Below are 23,815 nucleotides of genomic sequence, written 5' to 3' on the forward strand. Positions count from 1 at the left end.
TGTCAAGCACATGAGGTCAGTTTATTTCTGCTGAGTTATTGGCCATTTGTCGAGAAGCGGTTTCCAGATTTTCTTCTAAGCCTCTCCTCCAACAGCAGAGCTGTACACTGTGGACGGCTCGATTGTCATCATGTACAGTCTTTCCGCTGACTGGTTAGCACGCAACAAGAAGCTTTTCCCTGTACCTCGGTACACGTGACAACTAAACTAAACTAAAAGTACTAGAGGGCATAGCTTTAAGTTGAGAGGGGCAAAGCTTAAAGGACACAGTTTTTTACACAGAGGATGGTACACGCCTGGAATGCACTGGTGATGGTTGAGGCAGATACGTTAGTGACATTTAAAAGACTTGGATAGACACATGGATATGCAGGGAATGGAGGAATATGGGTTATGTGCTAGTAGATAAGTATTAAGTTCGACAGACATTGTGGGCTGAAGGGCCTGTCCTTGTGCTGCCCTGTCCTATGTTCTCTGCACAATAGGTAGATCGAAGGGAAAGTTAAGAGTGTGGAATATGGTTCCCATATAAAACTCTAATTTATTTGCATCATGACCATGTTTTGTTTGACCATGACACGGATCCAAAATCAAACACTGTAAAGGTAACACTCCTCCTAACCGTAGATTAGGGTTGGAGTCACTGCTGCATTGTTCACGTTTCAATCACAGGGTAACTGTACACCTGCGCGCAGGTGGTCTTTGGAACAAGCCTCACAGTGTTGGACGCAACGCTGCTAAACACCAGGGGGGGAGGGACCATTTGCAGAATGACTTTGGAGCTCCAGCGCTCAGAGTTAAAGATCGGTGACTCTGACCATGGAGCCGAGGCCCCAGGGTTAATCTGCTTCCTTCACAAAGAGCAACGTGGGCTTTTGGCAGTTTCCCTTTGATGCTTCGTCTTCTGCGACCCCAAAACCCGACTGCCGTTACACTCTGTTCAGTTGCCTTCTCTCTCTCAAGGGCTGGCTGAAGAGGGACGCTGGATCGCGGGACGACCAGAATGGCGGCGACGGCTGCAATGGGCCTTTGTGGTCAGCTGCAGCCGGGGCTGGGAAATGGCGCCGAAACCGGGCCTCTTGCTTATGGACTGAGTGGTCTGCTCTGTGCATATTGTACTGACTGAGATGTTGGAGAGAAGACAATCCAACTCTATCCAACCTTTCCCTGTTACTGAAACCTTCCAATCCATGCAGCATTCTGGTAAACTACGTACGCCTGCACCCTCTCCAAAGCCACCACATCTTTCCTGTAATGGGGCGAGCAGAACTGTGCACGATACTTTTTAGTTTAGTTTAGAGATACAGAGCGGAAACAGGCCCTTCGGCCCACCGGGCCCGCGCCGACCAGCGATCCCCGCACATTAACACTATCCTACACGCACTAGGGACAATTTTCACATTTATACCAAGCCAATTAACCTACAAACCTGCACGTCTTTGGAGTGTGGGAGGAAACCGAAGGTCTCTGAGAAAACCCACGCAGGTCACGGGGAGAACGGACAAACTCCGTACAGACAGCGCCCGTAGTCGGGATCGAACCCGGGTCTCTGGCTCTGCATTCGCTGTAAGGCAGCAGCTCTACCGCTGCGCCACCGTGCCGCCCAAAGAAACTTTGCAGGAGTTGTGCTACAGAAATCTCCAGCTTGTCGCAAATCGTCTAACCCCCACCAAGTCCCAACTTTATTTACGCTGCAAGCTTTGAGATGACACCATCAGCCCCCTTCATTCTCTTTTCCTGTATTGGTCCCGCATATTACCACCGGTCAATGAGCAGCAGCTTGGCAAATGCAGGACAAATCCCAGGGCAAGGTCACCGACAAAATAAGATGAGTTACTGATGAGGAAAATAATAGCAGATGTGTTTGTGAATCTCGCTCCTGGTTAGATGTTCATCCAGTTTCCTGCACAATGTAAACGCATCAACATCAAACAGGGGCGGCTTGGTTACTTTATACTTTACCGCAGCATGTGGATATACCTATGTGGGACAAGGGCTCATGTGGACCCCCAACCTTGCCTAGTTTGCTGGTACATCAGGCCAACTTCTCTGGTCCAAGGCTCTGATCATGGTCAACCAGTTGGCCTCCACCATCTGTGTGCCTGATACCTGACTCCCTCACTACCTCAAGGGCAGCACAGCGGTCGAGTTGCTGCCTCACAGCGCCAGAGACCCGGGTTCAGTGCTGACTATGGATGCTGTCTGCAGGGAGTCAGCACCTTCTCCCTGTGATTGAGTGGGTTTTCTCCGGGTGCTCCGGTTTCTTCCCACATTCCAAAGACATAGGTTAATTGGTTTCTGTAAATCGTAAATTTGTCCCTGCTGTGTACGAGTGTGCTGGTGGGGAACGGACCCGGTGGGCCGAAGGGCCTGTTTCCTCGCTGTATCTCTAAAGACTAAGATGTCGCTGAAATTGTCGTGAAGCTAAAGTGTTAAGTACTTGTGAGAAACGAAGTAGCGAATCTTTGAATCGCTTGAACTAATTGTGATTAATAATGACGAATAATTGTTCGGCAAAGTCATTGTCTGGTGTGTTTAATCGGCAAAATGAGCAATTTTGCTACACATTCTCGGAGGCATTGACTGCTCCATCTGTGGGAGTCTGGGGTTCATGCATAGGACAAAAGCATTCAAAATTGGCTTGGATACAAGTCGCCTTCAAACCTGAGGAGCTGCCTATTAGGAGGCAGAAGCAACCTAATTTCAATCCAGAGGGTCAGAAATCTGACACAAGTTCCAGGAGCAAAATTAGGCCATTCGGCCCATCAAGTCTACTCTGCCATTCCATCATGGCTGGTCTATCTTTCCCTCTCAACCCCATTCTCCCGTCTTCTCCCCGTAACCCCTGACTACTCCACTAATCCGTACATATTCCTTTCTCGCACAGAAACAAAATCGTACATTCCTCCATGTCTCCAAAGACTAGAATCCATCTCCTCAACAAGGCCACAGGCCCAGAAGAAAATGGATGTACCTTCTTCACTCAAAGTCACCAACAATCACTGCCATCCTGGCTCGGGTAGTTAAGACTCAGAATGCCAACAACTTGGTTCACATCCATCAGATTACGGGGGAAATAGAAACAAAATGCTGGAGTAACTCAGCGGGACAGGCAACATCTCTGGAGAGAAGGAATGGGTGACGTTTCGGGCCGAGACCCTTCTTCAGACTTAGAGTCATGGGAGAGGGAGACATAGAGATATGAAAGGGTAAGGTGTGAAAATAAAGATCAAAGGGGTGATGACCAAGGAAATGTAGAATCGTACATTGTGCTTGGAGCTGGAGATCAGGGGGAATCTCAAAGGGGGAGCAGAGAGAGAGAGAGAGAGTGTAGCAGAATCCTTGTCAGAGAGAGGAGGAGAACTTCTTCAAACTAGGCATACCTTGAGGAGATTTTGCAGTGGAGCAGATGAAATGTGTAGGAGAGAACTGCGGATACTGATTGACCAAAGATAGACTCAAAAGGCTTGAGTAACTCAGTGGGACAGGCAGCATCTCTGGAGAGATGGAATGGGTGACGTTACGGGTCGAGACCCTTCTTCAGACTGAGAGTCTGGGGAGCGATGCAGTACCACATGCCACAGGTGATCCATCTTCCCCTTGGCTATCAAACTGTACAACCCCTCCTCCTTCTGTCGTGGGGTAGACTGACCCCAGTTTGCACATCCCCAATCCTTTCCACTCATCACTTTAATTTCATGTTTCATGTATTTTGGGGTTTATGACTGTTGGCAGATCAATTTCCCTCCTGGGATAAATAAAGTTCTATCGTATCGTATCATATCGTAGATGGAAGCTTACACGCCAACCAGAATTGCAACAAGAAGGCCAGCAATCCACTACTTTCATATAAACTGTTTAGTTTAGTTTAGTTTAGAGATATAGCGCGGAAACAGGCCCTTCAGCCCACCGGGTCCGCGCCGACCAGTGATCCCCGCTATCCTACACCCAATAGGAACAATTTTTACATTTGCCCAGCCAATTAACCTACAAACCCGTACGTCTTTGGAGTGTGGGAGGAAACCAAAGATCTCGGAGAAAACCCACGTAGGTCATGGGGAGAACGTACAAACTCCGTACAGACAGCACCCGAAGTCAGGATCGAACCCGGGTGTCCGGCGCTGCCCGGGTGTCCAGCAACTCTACCGCTGTGCCACCGTGACCACCATGACTGTTAGAGAGTGAATCACCAAGAGTCTGGCCACATACATTTTTGCGGCACGGTGGCGCAGCGGTAGAGTTGCTGCCTTACAGCCAATGCAGCGCCGGAGACTCAGGTTCGATCGTGACTACGGGCGCCGTCTGTACGGAGTTTGTACGTTCTCTCCGTGACCTGCATGGGTTTTCTCCGAAATCTTCGATTTCCTCCCACACTCCAAAGACGTACAGGTATGTGGGTTAATTGGCTAGGCAAATGTAAAAAAAATTAAAAAATTGTCCCTAGTGGGTGTAGGATAGTGTTACTGTGCGGGGATCGCTGGGCGGCGCGGACCCGGTGGGCCGAAGGGCCTGTTTCTGCGCTGTATCTCTAAAAATACCCACCAAAGCTCTCGGATGCCCGAGGTATTCCAAGCTGGAATCTCAGAAAGTAACTTGCCCCCAAACGCTGGCTGCATTTAAAAAAATGAATATAATGGCTCAATTATTTGTGAATTAAAATCCATAATTCAATTAGTCAAACTGAGAAACCACTGTATACTAAATTACTTAGGATGAAATGAAATTATCAATTAATAATGAGGGCATGGAAGTAATTTGTTTGATGAATATTACGATCCTCAAGCTTTTGCAGTGGCAGAGGAACCCCCTAACATTAAAAACCATTGCCGTTCCTTCATTCAAAGTACAGTAACCGCCTACCATTCAGTAACATGGGAATAACTCGAAGTCAGAGGGTGGTGAATCTTTGGAAAACTATTGATTATGATACTTGAAGGTTTCATTTTCATAGTTACAGAACTATATATATAAAACAAGCTGATATTTCTACAGGTACAGAGAAATGGAAACATCTGACACCAATTAAATGGTACTGCAATGGTGCTCAGGTACCCAGGGATTCAGAGCCCAATTTGAAGACCTTAGAAATAGAGGAAGTTGTCAATGAGGGTTGGTGCAGGTATCCCACCTCATACAGCGTGAAGGCCGATTATGTGGAATAGTAGTGGTGTAGGCCAGTTACTGATTGAACCTTCTGCAGCCCGCCTGCTTTGACCTCCATTAATCTGAAATTTTAGGAATTTAACTCTTGCTAATTTTCCCATTTCAGACAATTTCCATTTTAATGGTCCCCTCGGACGGTCCGAAATAGAACAGGTGTGAGCCATCCATTTGAAATGGAAAGGTGCATTTTAAGATTATTCAAAGAAGGCTCCTTGCACATTTTGTGGAGAAACGCAAAATGCTGGAATGACTCTGTGGGCCAGGCAGCGTCTCTGGAGAGAAAGTCCAGACCGGTCATTTTCGGGTCGAGGCACTCCATCGGACTCTTTGTAGAGACAGGGTTTTTACCTCACATTACCACGACTAAAATCAAATTCCGAAGGGATATTATTCTACGCTGATCTGGGGGAGAAATTAGTACTTTCTTATTTTAATGCCATGGACTTAACTAGATTGTTCCTCGCAAGCCCAACACTCAGGAGAGGTCAAGTTCATCTGTCGTCAGCCAGAGGGCAACAGTGGTGAGGATATCATGTAGAGGGCAACAGTGGTGAGGATATGGGGAGAAGGCAGGAACGGGGTACTGATTGAGAATGATCAGCCATGATCACATTGAATGGCGGTGCTGGCTCGAAGGGCCGAATGGCCTCCTCCTGCACCTATTGTCTATTGATATCTCTTATTGAGTGAACGACCTTGAAGCCAACATCATCCATTGCGTTCTGGACAGCAGAGAGAGAGAGAGAGAGATCTCTAAATCTCTCTGCATGGTATGTGGTAAAATCCTCAAACTAACGTTTTTACACAAAGGGGGGTGGTGGGTGTATGGAACGAGCTGCCAGGGGAGGTAGTCGAGGCAGGTGCTATCATAACAATGTCAACACTGCTGCTAGTTTTATCCAAGTTGAACGTGACTTTTAAAACCTAAACTTAAAAAAGCCAATGGAATGTTGGCCTTCATAACAAGAGGAGTTGAGTAAAGGAGCAAAGAGGTCCTTCTGCAGTTGTACAGGGCCCTAGTGAGACCGCTCCTGGAGTACTGTGTACAGTTTTGATCTGCAAATTTGAGGAAGGATATTCTTGCTATTGAGGGCGTGCAGCGTAGGTTTACCAGGTTAATTCCTGAAATGGCGGGACTGTCGTATGTTGAAAGACTGGAGCGACTAGACTTGTATACACTGGAATTTAGAAGGATGAGAGGAGATCTTATCGAAACATATAAGATTATTAAGGGGTTGGACACGTTAGACGCAGGAAGCATGTTCCCAATGTTGGGGGAGTCCAGAACCAGGGGCCACAGTTTAAGAATAAGGGGTAGGCCATTTAGAACAGAGATGAGGAAAAACTTTTTCAGTCAGAGAGTTGTAAATCTGTGGAATTCTCTGCCTCAGAAGGCAGTGGAGGCCAATTCTCTGAATGCATTCAAGAGAGAGCTAGATACAGCTCTTAAGGATAGCGGAGTCAGGGGGTACGGGGAGAAGGCAGGAACAGGGTACTGATTGAGAATGATCAGCCATGATCACATTGAATGGTGGTGCTGGCTCGAAGGGCCGAATGGCCACCTCCTGCACCTATTGTCTATTGTCTAAAATGTAAACTTTAAATTAAGACTGTACTCACACTGTATTTTTACATCTGCTCTTTGGGTTTTGTATGCTCATTTTAATTAACTGTATTGCTTTGTATGGTAATGTACTATATTTTTAACTATTGTACATATTGTATTGTATTTCTTTTCTAGGATGTCTAACAACATCAGGCTAAGGGACTCGATGAAAACTAGCCTCGAGTACATTTACATTTGTTTGAATGTCAATTAATGTACATTGTCCCTTTTTCAAATAAATTATTATTATTATTAACATTTAGACAGGTACTTGGATAGAACAGGTTTACAGGGATATGGGTCAAACATGAGCAGGCGGGGCCAGGGCCGTTTTTACAGCATTATGGGCCCCCGGGCAAAGCAGTGTACTGGGGCCCCCACCGTTACTCTCCCCCACCCCCCTTTCCCTACCAGCCCCCCCCCCTGTCGTGCCGGCGAAAAGCACTTACCGAAAAGCACTTAGCGATGGACTTAGGGTGCTACATTATTGCGAAAAGCACTTACAGATCGCTGTGAGAAGCACTTAGGGATGGAAAATGTTGCGAAAAAAGCACTTATTGAACCTACATTTTTAAAGTAGTATTTATTTATTGCAAGTCACTTAACATACACAGATCAGCATGGGGCCCCCGGGCAAGTGCCCATCAGGCCCATGCGTTAAGACGGCCCTGGGCGGGGCTAGCGTAGATGGGACATGTTGGTCGGCGTGGGTGAGTTCGGCCGAAGAACCTGTTTCCACACTGGATGAGTCTACAACTCTACGGACTGACACGTATTTCAGAAGCCAAATTAGAGAGCAATTTTTTTCCTTTCTCTCCCAATCTCTACTTCTCCAAAAGCAAAAAAAGATACCGTACAGAACGCCGAGAGCACTTACTGTGTTGAAGTTGGGGAATAGTCCGACCGGAGATGGGGTGCTGAGACGGAAGGGGAGGAAGTGTTTGATGTCGAGGGCTGGCTGCATGGTTCTCCCCTGCAGCTGCAGAGACGCTAAAAGACTATTGGTTTGGCCCGTGGAACCTGCAGAAAGACAGAGTGAAAGTGCGGTGAATAATCGGTGATCGCCTCGACGCTAAGTGTGCCAAGTTTCTAAAACACGTGCAGCGCATGACACACTCACTGCTGCAAACTGAGAGAGAAAATGTTTTAGATTTAGATTTAGAGATACAGCGCGGAAACAGGCCCTTCGGCCCACCGAGTCCGTGCCGCCCAGCGATCCCTGCACATTAACACTACCCTACACACACTAGGGACAATTTTTTATTTCTTTTTACATTTTACCCAGTCAATTAACCTACATACCTGTACGTCTTTGGAGTGTGGGAGGAAACCGAAGATCTCGGAGAAAACCCACGCAGGTCACGGGGAGAACGTACAAACTCCGTATAGACGGCGCCCGTAGTCAGGATCGAACCTGAGTCTCCGGCGCTGCATTCGCTGTAAGGCAGCAACTCTACTGCTGCGCCACCGTGCCGCATTTTGCTGAGAGCGTAGCATTTTTAGGGAAATGTCTGCTGTCAATTCCAATGCCAAGTGAGCCTTCTCTCTTGAAAACGTGCTGTGAGCTATTCCAAGAAAACATCTCCTACAAAAGGAAACGTCCTGCGGATCGAGCGACCCTCTGCTTCCAGTCACGACGGACCCCTGTTCATGAGCAGGCAAAGAATTGGAATAGTGTCCCGGGTCTTTGGGAAGCGGGAAAAGCGGGAAGCTTGGGGCAACTGTTATCACAGCAGCAGTGAGCAGCAGCAGCAACTAGGGTCACGAGCAGCAACTAGGGTTGCCAACTTCCTCACTCCCAAAGGTGGGGACAAGGTGACGTCACCGCCCCGCGTGACCTCACCCAGCCAGCGGCCACGTGGCCGCTGGCTGGGTGAGGTCACGCGGGGGCGGTGACGTCACCCTTTGTCCCTTATTTGTGAGGGAGTTGGCAACCCTACTAATACGGGACGAGGGCGGTCCCGTACGGGACAAACTAATTAGGCCCAAAATACGGGGGATGTCCCGGCTAATACGGGGGACAGTTGGCAACCCTAGTAGCAACAGAAGCCTCATACGGGTGACGCAGGCACGGTTTACATTCTCCCTTGAACAGAGGACATGCACGTACCTCTGCACCCATGCAAGCCACACCCACAAACAGACAAGGAGAGCCGCAACCATGTGCCCGCACAGATAGACGGGCAAATCACATGTTTACACACAGTCAGATCCGCGCACATAGACAAGAGCGTGTGTATTGAGCGAGCTGGCTGTACACAGATGTGCAGGAAGGAACTGCAGATGCTGGTTTACACCGAGGACCGAGGCAAAATGACTCAGTGGGGCAGGCAGCATCTCCGGAGAAAAGGAGCAGGTGACATTTCGGGCCGAGACCCTGTTTCAAACTGAGAGTCAGGAGGTAGGGAAACCAGAAGTCGGAGGAAACGTTTCAGAACAAATCACTGATAACCGAGGAAAGGTGGAGCCTGCAATGGTCCATTGGTGGCTGTGGAAGAGATGATAACGAAGGGGTGTATGGATATGAACAGTGGAACTGGCAGCATCCAAGGACCTGAGCAATAGGGAGAGGGTGGGCCGGCGAGGGCTTTAATCCTTGAAGGACAGGAGGCTGAGGAGTAACGTTATAGAAGAAACGTTATAACATCATGAGAAGAATAGATCGGGTGAAAGCACCAAGTCTTTTTTCCCAGGCTTGGGGAATCAAGAACCAGATGATATGGGTTTAAGGTGAGGGGGAAAAGATTTACAGGAACCGAAGGGACAATTTTTTTACCCAGAGGGTGTTGGGTACATGGAAGTACATGGAAGAAGCAGCAATTGAGAAAGCCGTGGTTGATGAGAACGTTGGGAGAATATAAAATATAAAATGGAATTAATGTGGGATGAGTGTAAATGAGTGGTCGGTGCAGGCTTGGTGGGCTGAAGGGCCTATTTCCACACTATATCTCTCTCTCTGACTCTCTGGTTTAAAATGGTGTGGGTCGGTTCAGTGTGAAAAGACTGTGTCCACACACTGGGCCGCATGCAAATCCTGTGGACTAGGTTAATTCCCGGAACGGCGGGACTGTCGTATGTTGAAAGACTGGAGCGACTAGGTTTGTATACACTGGAATTTAGAAGGATGAGAGGGGATCTTATCGAAAAGTACAAGATTATTAAGCGGTGGGACACGTTAGAGGCAGGAAACATGTTCCGAATGTTGGGGGAGTCCAGAACCAGGGGCCACAGTTTAAGAATAAGGGGTAGGCCATTTAGAACGGAGATGAGGAAAAACTGAGTTGTGAATCTGTGGAATTCTCTGCCGCAGAAGGCAGTGGAGGTCAATTCTCTGAATGCATTCAAGAGAGGGAGCTAGATAGAGCTCTTAAGGATAGCGGAGTCAGGGGGTATGGGGAGAAGGCAGGAACGGGGTACTGATTGAGAATGATCAGCCGTGATCACATTGAATGGCGGTGCTGGCTCGAAGGGCCGAATGGCCTACTCCTGCACCTATTGTCTATTGTCAAAATCTAGAACGGTCAGTGTTGAATGACTGCAGAGTTTACACATCACTGCTGTGCTGCTCAGGGCACTGCCATGTTCAGCTGTTTCCACAATGACCTTCCTTCCATCGTCCGGCTACAGGTGGGGAGGTTCGCTGATGATCGCACATCGTTTTCAATTATGTTTTGCAATTCCTCAGCGAGTGCCGGCATGTACTTAGCACGCGGAATAGCGCAGCACAGGAACAAGCCCTTTGGCCCACTTGCTTACGAATACAAGACCGTGACTCCTCCATGCAATCCCAGTCTCTTGAGACTTCACTTTACATTAGACGTAAGACTCTAGGGACACAATACCGAAACAGGCCCTTCAGCCCATCGAGTCTGCGCCGACCAGCGATCACCCCGTGCACTAGCCCTATCCTACACGCTAAGGACAATTTACAATTTCCAGAAGCCAATGAACTTACAAACCTGTCTTTGGAGTGTGGGAGGAAACCGGAGCACCCAGAGAAAACCCACACAGTCACAGGGAGAATGTACAAACTCCATACAGGCAGCACCCGTATTCAAGATCAACCCCTGTAAGGCAGCAGCTGTACCGCCGTGCCACCGTGCGGCCAAATGTTTAGAATCAGTGCCCTGTTCCCTCCCGCCCCAGTAGGCCCGCTGGCTCCCAGTTCAGCAAAGTCACGGTTTTAAAGTTTCTAATCTTCTTTCAGATCCTTCCGTGGTGTTATGGCCCCCAATCTCTGTGACCTTCTGCTGTCTTGCAACCCTGAGATGTCTGTTATCCTACCCTGGCCTCTGGCACAACCTTCATTTTAATTGTTCCATTATTAATGTCCCCCATGCCCTCCAGCTCCAGGTTCCGAAGCTCGGGAATTCCCTCCCTCGTCCTCTCTGCTTCTTGACCTTCATTTCTGCCTTTGCAAATTTTCGTAAACCCACCACTTTGACCAAAGCGTTTTTGGTCAACTTTCCGAAGATCTCGGGGATCTTAAGGGACTGGAAACCAAATCTTCTAGTGAAGCATCAGGGGACATTTCACAGCATTGAAGGCGTTGTGTAAATGCAAGATGCGGGCACATCACACAAGAGAGGTGCACGCTCCTCATTATAGTTCAGGCCGAATTGAAAGTCAGTTGTGGGACTTCCCTGCACAATGCTGGTGGCTGGTCCAAACATTCCTTCCAAGAAAGAGACCCTGTCTTTGTTATTGAAGCCTCCAACAATTTTAGTTTAGTCTAGAGATGCAGTGTGGAAACAGGTGCTTCGGCCCACCGAGCCAACGCCGATCAGTGATCCCCGTACACTAGAGCTAGATAGAGCTCTTAAGGATAGCGGAGACAGGGGGTATGGGGAGAAGGCAGGATCAGGGTACTGATTGAGAATGCTCAGCCATGATCACATTGATCGATGCTGGCTCGAAGGGCCGAATGGCCTACTCCTGCACCTATTGTCTATTATCTATTGACTATGTTAAATATTTACCAATGCCAATTAACCCACAAACCTACATGTCTTTGGAATGTGGGAGGAGACCGGAGCACCCGGGGAAAACCCACGCAGTCCCGGGGAGAACGTACAAACTCCGTACAGACAGCACCCGTAGCCAGGATCGAACCGGGGTCCCTGGCGCTGTGAGGCAGCAACTCTACCAGCCGCGCCATTGCAATGCCTTCTGTGCCAACAACAAAGGTGTTATCTACTTTCTAGCAAACATTCAAAACTTTCTAACAACATAATCACATTGCAATCAAGGGTATTGGAACATTTATAAAGTGGCAGTGATGGAAAGAGAGAACAGGGAGGTTGAGGGCTTGCACCAGGGGAGAGCGCTGAGATGCAATTTAATCATCTCAAGGGATTTAATTGCCACAATGCAAAATGAAGCAGACTACAACATTTGAGATGATATTTATAGACCAAAGCCAAAATCCAGATTGCGTTTTGCTTTTTGCATGACTGCTTTTCCCAGCCACTATGGGGAGTGTGGTGCCTGTGGTCCTTCCATGCATCGTTGCTCCACCACCCATGCAGTCCCTGCACCTGGGTGTGATTATTGCATCAGTCATGTCACGACACATGGCTCCATTGAGCGTCTGAAACTTCTGCTCAGATCCGACGGGAAAGGGTGGGTTTTTATTTATTTAACTTTCTCTGGCCTCTTGAGGTTGTTTCATTTCTGTGTGTATATGTACATCCTGTCTCAGTCTGCAGGCCTGTCGTTTATGGTTGCATTGGCTGTCACGAGCCCTAGTACAGGACCAGCATTTATTTCAAGAGGACTAGAATACAAAAACGGAGATGCAATGCTGAGGCTCTAGATGGCTCTGGTCAGACCGCATTTGGAGAATTATGAGCCATTTTGGGACCCATGTCTGAGGAAGGATGTGTTGACATTGGAGAGGGTCCAAAGAAGGTTTACGAGAATGATCCCAGGAATGAGTGGGTTAACATATGATGAGTGTTTGCCGGCACTGGGCCTCCACTCACTGCACTTTAGAAGGACGAGGGGGGACCTCATTGAAACTTTCCGAATAGTGAAATAGCCTCAGAATTAAAGGACGTTCCTTTAGGAAGGAAATGAGGAGACATTTCTTTAGTCAATCTGTAGAATTCATTACCACAGAAGGCTGTGGAGGCCAATGGATGTTTTTTAAGGCAGAGATAGATAGATTCTTGTTTAGTACATCTGTCAGGGGTTATGGGGGGAAGGCAGGAGAATGGGATTGAGAGGGAAAGATCGATCAACCATGATTGAATGACAGAGTAGACTTGATGGGCTGAATGGCCTAATTCTGTTCCTATCACTTATGAACTTACGACCTGAGTCCATAACCGAGGCTGAAGTTCCAGTGTTGAACTGACAGGGAACTACATTGTCAGAGATGGATGAGACATGAACCGAGTCCTCAAATACCTTGAAGCACGGATATGGCAGTTCAGAGGGGGAGAATAGAGTATGATGCGTGACCTGACTAGTTACTTGTTCAAATATCACCGAAGTTACACAATGTCCACAACCCTCACTGTCCCAGTACTCTACATGCAACACAAACGCTACCACTGCACACCAGCACTCCACTAATGTTGGTCTCTTCCTCAATCTCAGCCGGGAGGGATTGGATCAGTGGGGGGGGGGGGGGGGGATAGGATGGAGTCGAGGTACTCGATGGGAGGGCAAGACCGCAATCTAGCTGATGAGAGGACGGTTCAGTTCTCGGATAACAGCTGGGAGGAAACCGATCCTAAACCTGGAGGTGTGCGTTTTCAAACTTCTGTATCTGCTGTCTGATGGGAGAGGGGAGAAGAGCGAGTGAGACTGGTCCTTGATGATGCTGGTGGCCTTGCCAATGGAAGCTGCTTGCTTCAGGAGATTATGGAGTCCACCCAAAGTTCTTGGATCCATTGGATCAAATGCAACACCTGTAGCTGCAACTGATTCAGATGTGGAACCATCTTAACAAGCGCATTGAAAATCACTCTTGTAAACCCCTTTCCTGATCAAAAAGAAATCACTGCAGAGTTTAAAATGGAAATCATTTGGCTTTACTGCCAGGGCTGTGGATACTCTGGTGTTAGCACCTCCAGGTTCCCACAGCGAGCGAGCAGATATTGGGGAAGTTGACACTCCAGCCTACAATTTTACAGTCATTACTTGAATGATCTGAAACTCAGTGGCCGAAGGGCAAGAACCCCTTCAATAGCTGCCCGACAGAATGCACCATGAGTCACAAAGCAAATATTTCAGCATTAGGTTTATAGACAATAGACAATAGGTGCAGGAGTAGGCCATTCAGCCCTTCGAGCCAGCACCGCCATTCAATGCGATCATGGCTGATCACTCTCAATCAGTACCCCGTTCCTGCCTTCTCCCCATACCCCCTCACTCCGCTATCCTTAAGAGCTCTATCCAGCTCTCTCTTGAAAGCATCCAACGAACTGGCCTCCACTGCCTTCTGAGGCAGAGAATTCCACACCTTCACCACTCTCTGACTGAAAACGTTCTTCCTCATCTCCGTTCTAAATGGCCTACCCCTTATTCTTAAACTGTGGCCCCTTGTTCTGGACTCCCCCAACATTGGGAACATGTTTCCTGCCTCTAATGTGTCCAATCCCCTAATTATCTTATATGTTTCAATAAGATCCCCCCTCATCCTTCTAAATTCCAGTGTATACAAGCCCAATCGCTCCAGCCTTTCAACATACGACAGTCCCGCCATTCCGGGAATTAACCTAGTGAACCTACGCTGCACGCCCTCCATAGCAAGAATATCCTTCCTCAAATTTGGAGACCAAAACTGCACACAGTACTCCAGGTGCGGTCTCACCAGGGCCCGGTACAACTGTAGAAGGACCTCTTTGCTCCTATACTCAACTCCTCTTGTTATGAAGGCCAACATTCCATTGGCTTTCTTCACTGCCTGCTGTACCTGCATGCTTCCTTTCATTGACTGATGCACTAGGACACCCAGATCTCGTTGAACTCCCCCTCCTCCTAACTTGACACCATTCAGATTATGAAGCACTTGAAAGAAATTGAGATCCAGAAGCAGGTCATTATGAGAACCCTGGTTCATATCATAGAGAATGTCTGCCCCTCTTCTGCCCGGCTGCGGCCCTTGACTAAACAGCCCCACAATCCACAAATATTAAATCCTTTAATTCGTGCAGATTTAAGGTTGAAGCGATGAAAAGCAAATGTCTGATCCTTACCTTATTCTCCCTGATCTCTTGAAAGAGTTTCCAGTATTTCATAAATATGTGACCCAGATGGTTTAACATTCCGCGCATGCTTTTACATTTCTACCCTTTCAATTTTGTCTTTGCCGATTGAGTGAAGAAATGAATACTGTACTCAGTGATGTGACTGATCAGTTGGGGTCTGTCTTCACAAAAGGCATTTGTGCAAATAGTTATGTGTAACTGCCAAAACCCAAATGGGAATGGCCTTATTCATAACCCATGACCTCCGGCAAACATTATTGGCGCCAGGAGAGAATTTGATTAACTACACTTACCTGCGAACAGCTGCTTGCTTGTGCTGTATGCGCTGTGTTTAGTGTCGGCCTGAAGAAACTGAAATTGTCAGCGAATGTGGCAGTTTTGAGCTTTAGTGTTACAGTAATGAATATGACCTCTTTTTTTTTAACAGGGCCATTAGTTTAAATTCATCAAATGAAGACTGCTCCAGGGGGAAGGAAATAACTTGGAAGAGTTTGCTATAATTTGTAATATAAAGGCAGGGTTGATGAAGGTTTGGCCACATTCACTATCTCATTTCATCTCATTCATAAACTATATAAATATCTATAAAACAGTTCTGAGCTCCACTTAATCCATGATTATTGACTGATTAGTTAGAATTTTTTAAAAAAAAGGTAGAATTGAATCATTAAAACTGGGAAGTGTTAGCTTGGTTGCCTCAAAACGTCCGTGCTTTGGGTCAGAAGAACTTGGGTTTAAGACCAACCTGTAACTTAGATCGTGAGAGTAAAATAAAGGGCCAAATTGATGGTGGATCTCGTTTGGATGAAGCCGTATCTACCAAATTATAGAAGATTTTAAAGAAGTTAGTCATAGAGTGATACAGTGTGGAAACAGGCCCTTCGGCCCAACTTGCACACACCGCCCAACATGTCGCATCTACATTAGTCCCACTTGCCTGCATTTGGCCCATATCCCTCCTAACCTGTCCTATCCATGTACCTGTCCAACTGCTTCTTAAACTGTACCTCAGCACACATGACAATAATAAATCTAAACCAAAGCTCAACCAATACTGATTATTTAATCTAAATGTGCGATATTGGTGTATGGATCTCTTAGTCTATCTTAAATAAAACCCAGATCTCTTGTATCTGTGCTTTTTGCTTGCTCTCTGCTACACTCTCTCTTCTGGTTTTGCAGTGCCTTTAATTGTATTAAATGTTCATCTGTCTGTCCAGGCTGTTTTGCTGTTTGCTTTGACTGCCTTTTTGTGATATTGATGGGACTACTTTGTGTATCCCAAGGACAACAACATGCCTCTGCCCTTGTTTAGCACTGTCCATCAGTTGATACCAGAACAAAGTAAAGGAGGAACCTAGTGGGTGAGGCAGCAACTGGGGAGGTGGTGTTTCACGTCGGGACCCTTGTATACACTGGAATCTAGAAGGATGAGAGGGGATCTTATCGAAACGTATAAGATTATTAAAGGGTTAGTCACGTTAGACCCGAAACGTCACCCATTCCTTCTCTCCAGCGATGCTGCCTGTCATGCTAAGTTACTCCGGCATTTTGTGTCTATTTCCAGCATGATGATAATGGCCCTGTACATCATACTTCTTCAAATGCACAACCAAGTACTTTCTAAACGTGGAGAGAGTTTCTGCTTCCATCACCCTTGCAGACAGCGAGTTCCAGAGCTTCATCAACCGCTGGGCGCACAATATTTCCTCATTTCCTCTCTCGTGCATCTGCCGCTTGCTCTAAGAGGAAACCCATGCGGTCGCGGGGAGAACGTGCAAACTCCACACAGACGACACCCGAGGTCATGATGGAACCCGGGTCTCAGGTGCTGTGGGGCAGCAGCTCTACCCTCTGTGCCACACGAAGCTGCGATATACTTTGAACTCAATTCTTTTGCAAACAGCAGGTGAGATGACCACATCCAAGAGAGGGGTAAAGGGCAGGAGATGAACTAAAGGAGGAGCAGAAATACTAATCAATGGTTTAATAGTTCTTTATTGTCACATGCACCGTGAATAAATTCTTTATTTGCCTACAGTTCAATAAAGTATTACTACACATAAGCACAAATCTTCGATTAAGTACAAATGGTATAGAAATAGTCCACTGAGACCTTATATAAGAGTGGCTAGGTTTTGGCGCTATTTTCAAAGTCCTGGTTGCTTAAAGTGCAGCTAGTCACAGAGGCTCAGTGTCCTGGCAGTGTTGCAAGGACGGGCTGGCCAAGAGAGCTTGTAGTCGTTCTCCACCCCTGCTCCACCGATTTAGCATCTGTGCCTCAAACTCTTACAAAAAAAGTTTTTTTGTGCCCCATTTCAGTGGCGGCACGGTGGCGCAGCGGTAGAGTTGATGCCTTGCAGCACTTGCAGCGCTGGAGACCCGGGTTCGATCCCGACTACGGTTGTACGTAGTTTGTATGTTCTCCCCGTGACCTGTGTGGGATTTCTCTGAGATCTTCCGTTTCCTCCCACACTCCAAAGACGTTCAGGTTTGTAGGTTAATTGGCTTGGTGCATGTGTAATTTGTCCCTAGCGTGTGTAGGATAGCGTTAATATGCGGGTGTCGCTAGTCGGCACGGACTCGGTGGGCTGAAGGGCCTGTTTCCGCGCTGTATCTCTAAACTGAACCAAATTTTAAAAAGTCGGTTCGGATTCATTCCCACACACCAGATGCTGCCTCCTTGGCAGAGGGTGGCTAGTTCAATCCCAGCACCTGCAACTGCTGAAGCGTGAACTCTGGATGTCAGCTGCTGGCTGGGACAACACAATCTTCCTCTCACCGCCACTTTCAACCACTTGACAGCTACGTTCATCCTGTGCATTAAAAATGCATTGGATGTGGGCATCTGGACCCATTGCTCAGATTATTGGCTGTCAAAAACACCAGCTTGGGTTGACGCAATTAGACCAGCATAGAATGCAAAGAAGGAACCTTCTACGTTGCGAACAAATTAGTTTGGTTTAGTTTACAGTTTCAGTGCGGAAACAGGCCGTTCGGCCCACCGAGACCACGCCGGCCAGCGATCCCCGCACACTAACACCAGCCTACACACACTGGGGACAATTTTTACACTTTTGCAGAAGCCAATTAGCCTACAAACCTGTTCGCCTTTTGAGTGTGGGAGAAATCAGGAGCTCTCAGACAAAACCCACGCAGGTCACGGGGAGAACGTACAAACTCCACACAGACAGCACCCGTATTTAGGGTCGAACCTGGGACTCTGGCACTGTAAGGCAGCAACTCTACCGTTATGCCACCGTTTCGCCTGGTGATTAATTTGCTTACTGTTATGTACACCGTAAGGATATTTCAGACAATTTGTGTCTATTTATTTGCGTATTTTGCTGTAGATTTACAGGAAATGGTCAATCAACCCCAATCTGTTCTGTCATTTGTCAGATCATCTCTCTACTCTATCCTAAACAATCGATCCAGCTTTATTCTGCAAGATACCCTTGTCTGACAAAAACTATCAACACTCCTTGATTTAGTTGGCATCAATGATACTCTGACTAAAATGCCACAAAAATAGATGTACAGAACAAGCTGCCAGAGGAGGTCGTTGAGGCTGGGACTATCCCAACGTTTAAGAAACAGTTAGACAGGTACATGGATAGGACAAGTTTGGAGGGATATGGACCAAGCGCGGGCAGGTGGGACTAGTGTAGCTGGGACATGTTGGCCGGTATGGGCAAGTTGGGCCTGTTTCCACACTGTATCACTGTATGACTCTAAAAGTGCTGGGATTGGCAATAATGAAATGGGAAATGATTGAATGATATTAGCTTGAAAGGGGTTGACGAAGAGGCTTTCCATAAAATCTTTTCCTGATGATCATGGTTTTGGGTAAACTGAGTGCCAGTTGATGCTCTTTGTTTGAATTTACATGGCAGGGAAATGAAGTCCTCTCTATCGACACATCCCTGCCGTACGCAGAACTTACACTTCCCTCAACCTACATTTATGACCCATCTCATGAGGGCTGCTCTTCCTTCATGTCCAAAGAAGGGTTGCGAGCCAAAGAATAACAGAAGGAAGAACGTAAGGAATAAAAGGATGTGACTTTAGAAAAGAGATGACGAGGAATTTCTTTAGTCAGAGGGCGGTGAATCTGTGGAACTCTTTGCCACAAAGTCAATTGATATTTTTAAGGCGAAGATTGACACAGATTCTTGATTAGTAAGGGTATCTGGGGTTATGGGGAGAATGGGGTTGGGAGGGAAAGATTGATCAGCCACGATTGAATGGCGGAGTGAGTTGATGGGCCGAATGGCCTAATTCTGCACCGAGAACTTATGAGCTTAAGAAGGACAATGATGACCAGGTAGCAAATAGAGTTACAACACAGAAGTAAAAAATTTGGCCAACCTTGAGATGTAGTAAAACAAGTTAAACTGTTTGAAGGCCAATGCAATCATTGTCCACAATGAAACATGATCTAGGAAGAACCAGACACTGTGGGGTTAATATGACTTGCCCCAGACAAATGAGAAATGAAAGGATGCTGGGTATGACATATTTTGAAAAGTTAAAGGGGAAATGGGAAAGACAGAATCTTGCACTTATTAGAAATAATGCAACATTGGACCGGTTATAATAACATTGGGAAGATAAGAAATATGATATTTCTATCGAAGGAGAAAATAGAAGCGCGCCTAGAAATGAAAAGTTTAGTAACAAGCAATCTGAACGTATTTTAGAAAGGAACATTTTGTGTGATAACCTCCTTGAATTCCACGAAGAGGCAGTTTAAACTAGAATTAATGGCAACACAGTCAATGTAACCTGTCTGTCTTTTTTCTCAATAGGCTCTTGGAAAGGTGCCTCTAGAAGTTAATGGACAGGGTAAGATCACGTGGAGTCAGGTTAGAAATAACAGTGTGAATTGCTTGCCAACTTTGAGGAAATGAAGGTGCAGGTTCAGGGTAGCTATTCACATGAAGGCAGTCGCAGAGTCACACAGCACAGAAGCAGGCCCTTCGGCCCAAATTGACCATGCTGACCAAGATGTCCCATTGCTCCTCGACCTGTCGCTGAGTTATTCCAGCACTTTGTGTTTTGTTCAAGACTACAGCATCTCGATTGTATTGATTGGCTCGATTGTAATCATGTGTTGTCCTTCTGCTGACTGGTTAGCACGCAACAAAACCTTTTCACCGTACCTCAGTACATGAGACAATCAACTCAACTAAACATCTATAGTTCCTTGCGTCTCCTTTAAAATTTGTCCAACCTTCTTTGTCCAAGCTCGTTGGTTCGAAGATGCTGAGGTGGGGCGTGTGCAACCATGTTAAAGATAAATGTGTGTTGTTATTGTTGAACTCGGAATTATTCATCTGATTGATGACTAGTAATTCTCCTTTTGACATTTCCGTCATTACTGCAATTATGAAAAAAAATCAGCAAATATGAATTTCCAACCGATCTCCAGTAGATTACAGAAGATAACCAAATCACAGATAGACACTGTAATAAAATGCTTAAGTACATGCTAAGATACAACGCATACGATTGGCTAGCATGCAATAGCCCATCTACAGACACAAAACGCCGGAGTAACTCTGCGGGTCGGACAGCATCTCCGGAGAAAAGTAATAGGTGAGGTTTCGGGTCGAGACCCTTCTTCAGACTGGAGAGTCAGGGGAAAGGGAAACGACAGATATAGACCGTGATATAGAGAGAACAAATGAATGAAAGGCTGAAGAAGGATCTCGACCCGAAACGTCACCCATTCCTTCTCTCCTAGATGCTGCCTGACCTGCTGAGTTACTCCAGCATTTTGGGATACCTGAAATGAATGAAAGATATGCAAAAATGTAACGATGATAAAGGGATTGAATTGAATTGAATACATTTTATTAGCCAAGTATGTATAGATACAAGGGATTTGCCTTGGTAGGGAATTTGCCTTGGTGACGGAGGTCATTGGAAACAGGTCATTGTTAGCTGTTTGTGCGGTGAGAACGAGTTTCAGGCAATGAGACCCGACAAGACGTCTTTGAAGCTGGTACGACTTGGGTGGGGGAGGGATGGAGAGAGAGGGAAGGGGTTCGGTCGTTCGGATCACATTACAAAGTCATACAAATATTGCTTGACTAGGCTTGCAGTGTGAGTGCAAGACTCAACAAGGCAATAACGTTATTTACTGTTTTAGTGCCACCAATCACATTTGCTAACCAACCTCAATGTTGTTCGTTTATGCTGCATCTAGAAATGAAATTCAGAAGCAACTGAGTTATCAACCAGTGGTATGGTAAAAATATTAAATTAGTGAAAGCTGATGCAAAAATGAAGCTAAATGCTATTTTAATTTCAGTCATTCACTAGGACATTGTGTTCAATGCAGCAGAGGTGAGTTAGATATAGAAAAGAACGGAGGGGAGAGGGGGGAGAGAGAGAGGGAGGGAGAGGAAGGGAGAGGGGGAGGGAGAGAGGAAGGTTGAGAGGGAAGGAGAGTGGGAGAGAGGGAGGGGGAGAGTGGGGGAGGGAGAGAGGAGGGGGAGAGGGAGGGAGGGAGAGGGGGAGGGAGAGAGGGAGATGGGGGGGGAGTGAGAGGGAGAAAGGGAGAGGGAGATGGGGGGGAGTGAGAGGGAGAAAGGGAGAGGGGGAGAGAGGAGATGGGGGGGAGTGAGAGGGAGAGGGAGATGGGGGGGGGGTGAGAGGGAGAGAGGGGGAGAGGGAGATGGGGGGGAGTGAGAGGGAGAGGGAGGGAGGGAGAGCGGGAGGGAGAGAGGGGGGAGAGAGGAGAGAGGGGGGGAGAGAGGAGGAGAGGGGGAGGGAGAGAGGAGGGGGAGAGGGAGGGGGAGAGGGAGGGAGGGAGAGGGGGAGGGAGAGGTAGTGTGGGAGGGAGGGAGAAAGGGAGAGGGGGAGATAGGAGAGGGGGGGGGGGGGGGAGTGAGAGGGAGAGGGAGATGGAGCGAGAGAGGAGGAAAAGGGCAGTGATGTAGAGAACAGGGAGACTGGACTGTCAAGATGGCTTTCAGTACATCGGCCTTCATCGTTCAGGGCACTGAGTTTAGAAGTTGGGATGTTATAGAAACATAGAAAATAGGTGCAGGAGGCGGCCATTAGGCCCTTCAAGCCAGCACCGCCTTTCATTGTGATCATAGCTGATCATCCACGATCTGTTACTGGTCCACAATTCCATAATCCACAATTATGTGACTGATATGTTACACAGAAACAGATCTTTCAGCCCACCACGTACATGTGGATTCCTTTGCCCAACTACACCAGTCCCATCTGTCCGCTGTCGATGTCTCACCTATTGAAGCACATGTCCAAATGCCTCTGAAACATAATAATTGTATCTGATTCCACCATCTCTTCTGGCAGCTCATTTCAGATATCAACCACTCTGTAAACAAACCCTCAGATTCCCTTTAAAACACCTTCCACTCAGCAGAGAGCCGTGTTTAACCTTGTTTTTCATACCCTGAAATGGGAAAAATGATTTTGATTCATTTACCCGGTGGTATCAGATCACCACAATCCCAGGAAGACAAACCTTCCCTGGAATTCAAGCAATGCAGAAAAAGCCTTTGAGATCATGCATGTTCATGTTTTAGTTAATCACAGTGTGCATAACTAAGGTGTGGTTTGTTTAGGTCAAGTTGTACAGTTCAATTTGACATTGCCCACTTGCTTGCTTGCTGTTAATTACTGAGCTGCAGGTTTGAACATAAAATCAATACTGAGTTTCAATAGAACTAAACTATTTTTTTCTTTGTGAATCTAGACCAAGGGAACCCATTGATATGATTTGAGAAAGGCCATTAAAGTCTTCAGCGCAAGTTGGAACGAGTTCCTGCTTTATTTCCAGATTCAAGGAGGAGCTGGAGATGATTTTACATACATCGCACATGATGGGTGTTAAATGCCCTTTTATTCTGAGGCTGTGCCCTCTGGTCCTAGACTCTCCCACCAAAGGCAACATCTCATATTTCGCTTGGACAGCTTACAGCCCAGTGGTATGAACATTGATTTCTCTCACTTCAGGTAGTTCCGGCATTCCCTCTCTCTCTCTATCCCTTCCACCCACCCCCCAAGTCGCACTAGCTTCTCATTTTCTCTCTACAAACAGCTAACAATGGCCTGTTTCCTTTATCATCCTTACTTTTTCGCATATCTTTCATTCAGTGTTCTTTATCTCTCCACATCACTGTCTATATCTCTTGTTTTCCTTATCCCTAACCAGTCTGAAGAAGAGTCTTGACCCGAAACATCACCCATTCCTTCTCTCCAGAGGTGCTGCCTGTTCGGCTGAGTTACTCCAGCTTTTTGTGTCTATCTGCATCTGCAGTTCCTTCTTAAACATAGATCATAGGAGGGTATCTGGTGGCTTGAGCTTGTTTTATCATTCAGGGAGATCATGTCTCATTGGGAATCTATCTCCCTGTAGCTGTCTTCCACTCACATTCCTTAAGTCTTATGATCATTTAACATTTCACAAAAGAGGGTTCCAAATTTCTAATAACCCTTGATGTGCTTTCTACCTCATCCCATATAATCCCAGTTCCAGTCTTTAACTATGCTCCCCCTTCCCTGAACTAGAACCCCAAACCAGTGAAAATACTTCTATCTTCCTCTACACATCTTAAAACTGTTCATCAAATCTATATACCAAAACTCTCGTTTGTTTGATTGTTTGTTCCTGAACTACAGCTAAAACGGTACACGATAGCGCGACAATTTTAGGCCCACCTTACTCACCGCCGTCACTTTGATGCTAATGGAAGATGTTTCATTGAAATCGGTGTTATATATTTAAAGTTATTCACATTTTAAAGTTTAAATCTATCTCCTAGGGAGGGAGGGGGAAGGG

The 23,815-nt window shown here is 46.7% G+C and overlaps 1 protein-coding gene across 4 annotated transcripts in view; it reads right to left on the minus strand.

Annotated features, from left to right (window-relative positions):
- The window catches only part of znf385c (zinc finger protein 385C), a 389,249-nt gene that overhangs the window by 75,471 nt on the left and 289,963 nt on the right, over positions 1-23,815 (minus strand). For all 4 annotated transcript variants that reach the window (XM_078424387.1, XM_078424386.1, XM_078424388.1 and 1 more), the window contains exon 2: positions 7,647-7,789. In XM_078424387.1, the coding sequence (XP_078280513.1) occupies positions 7,647-7,733 (87 nt within the window). In that variant the 5' untranslated portion in view covers positions 7,734-7,789. The remainder of the gene's footprint in view (positions 1-7,646; positions 7,790-23,815) is intronic.

Source organism: Rhinoraja longicauda, chromosome 29, assembly GCF_053455715.1.
Source record: "Rhinoraja longicauda isolate Sanriku21f chromosome 29, sRhiLon1.1, whole genome shotgun sequence".
Taxonomy (NCBI): domain Eukaryota; kingdom Metazoa; phylum Chordata; class Chondrichthyes; order Rajiformes; family Arhynchobatidae; genus Rhinoraja; species Rhinoraja longicauda.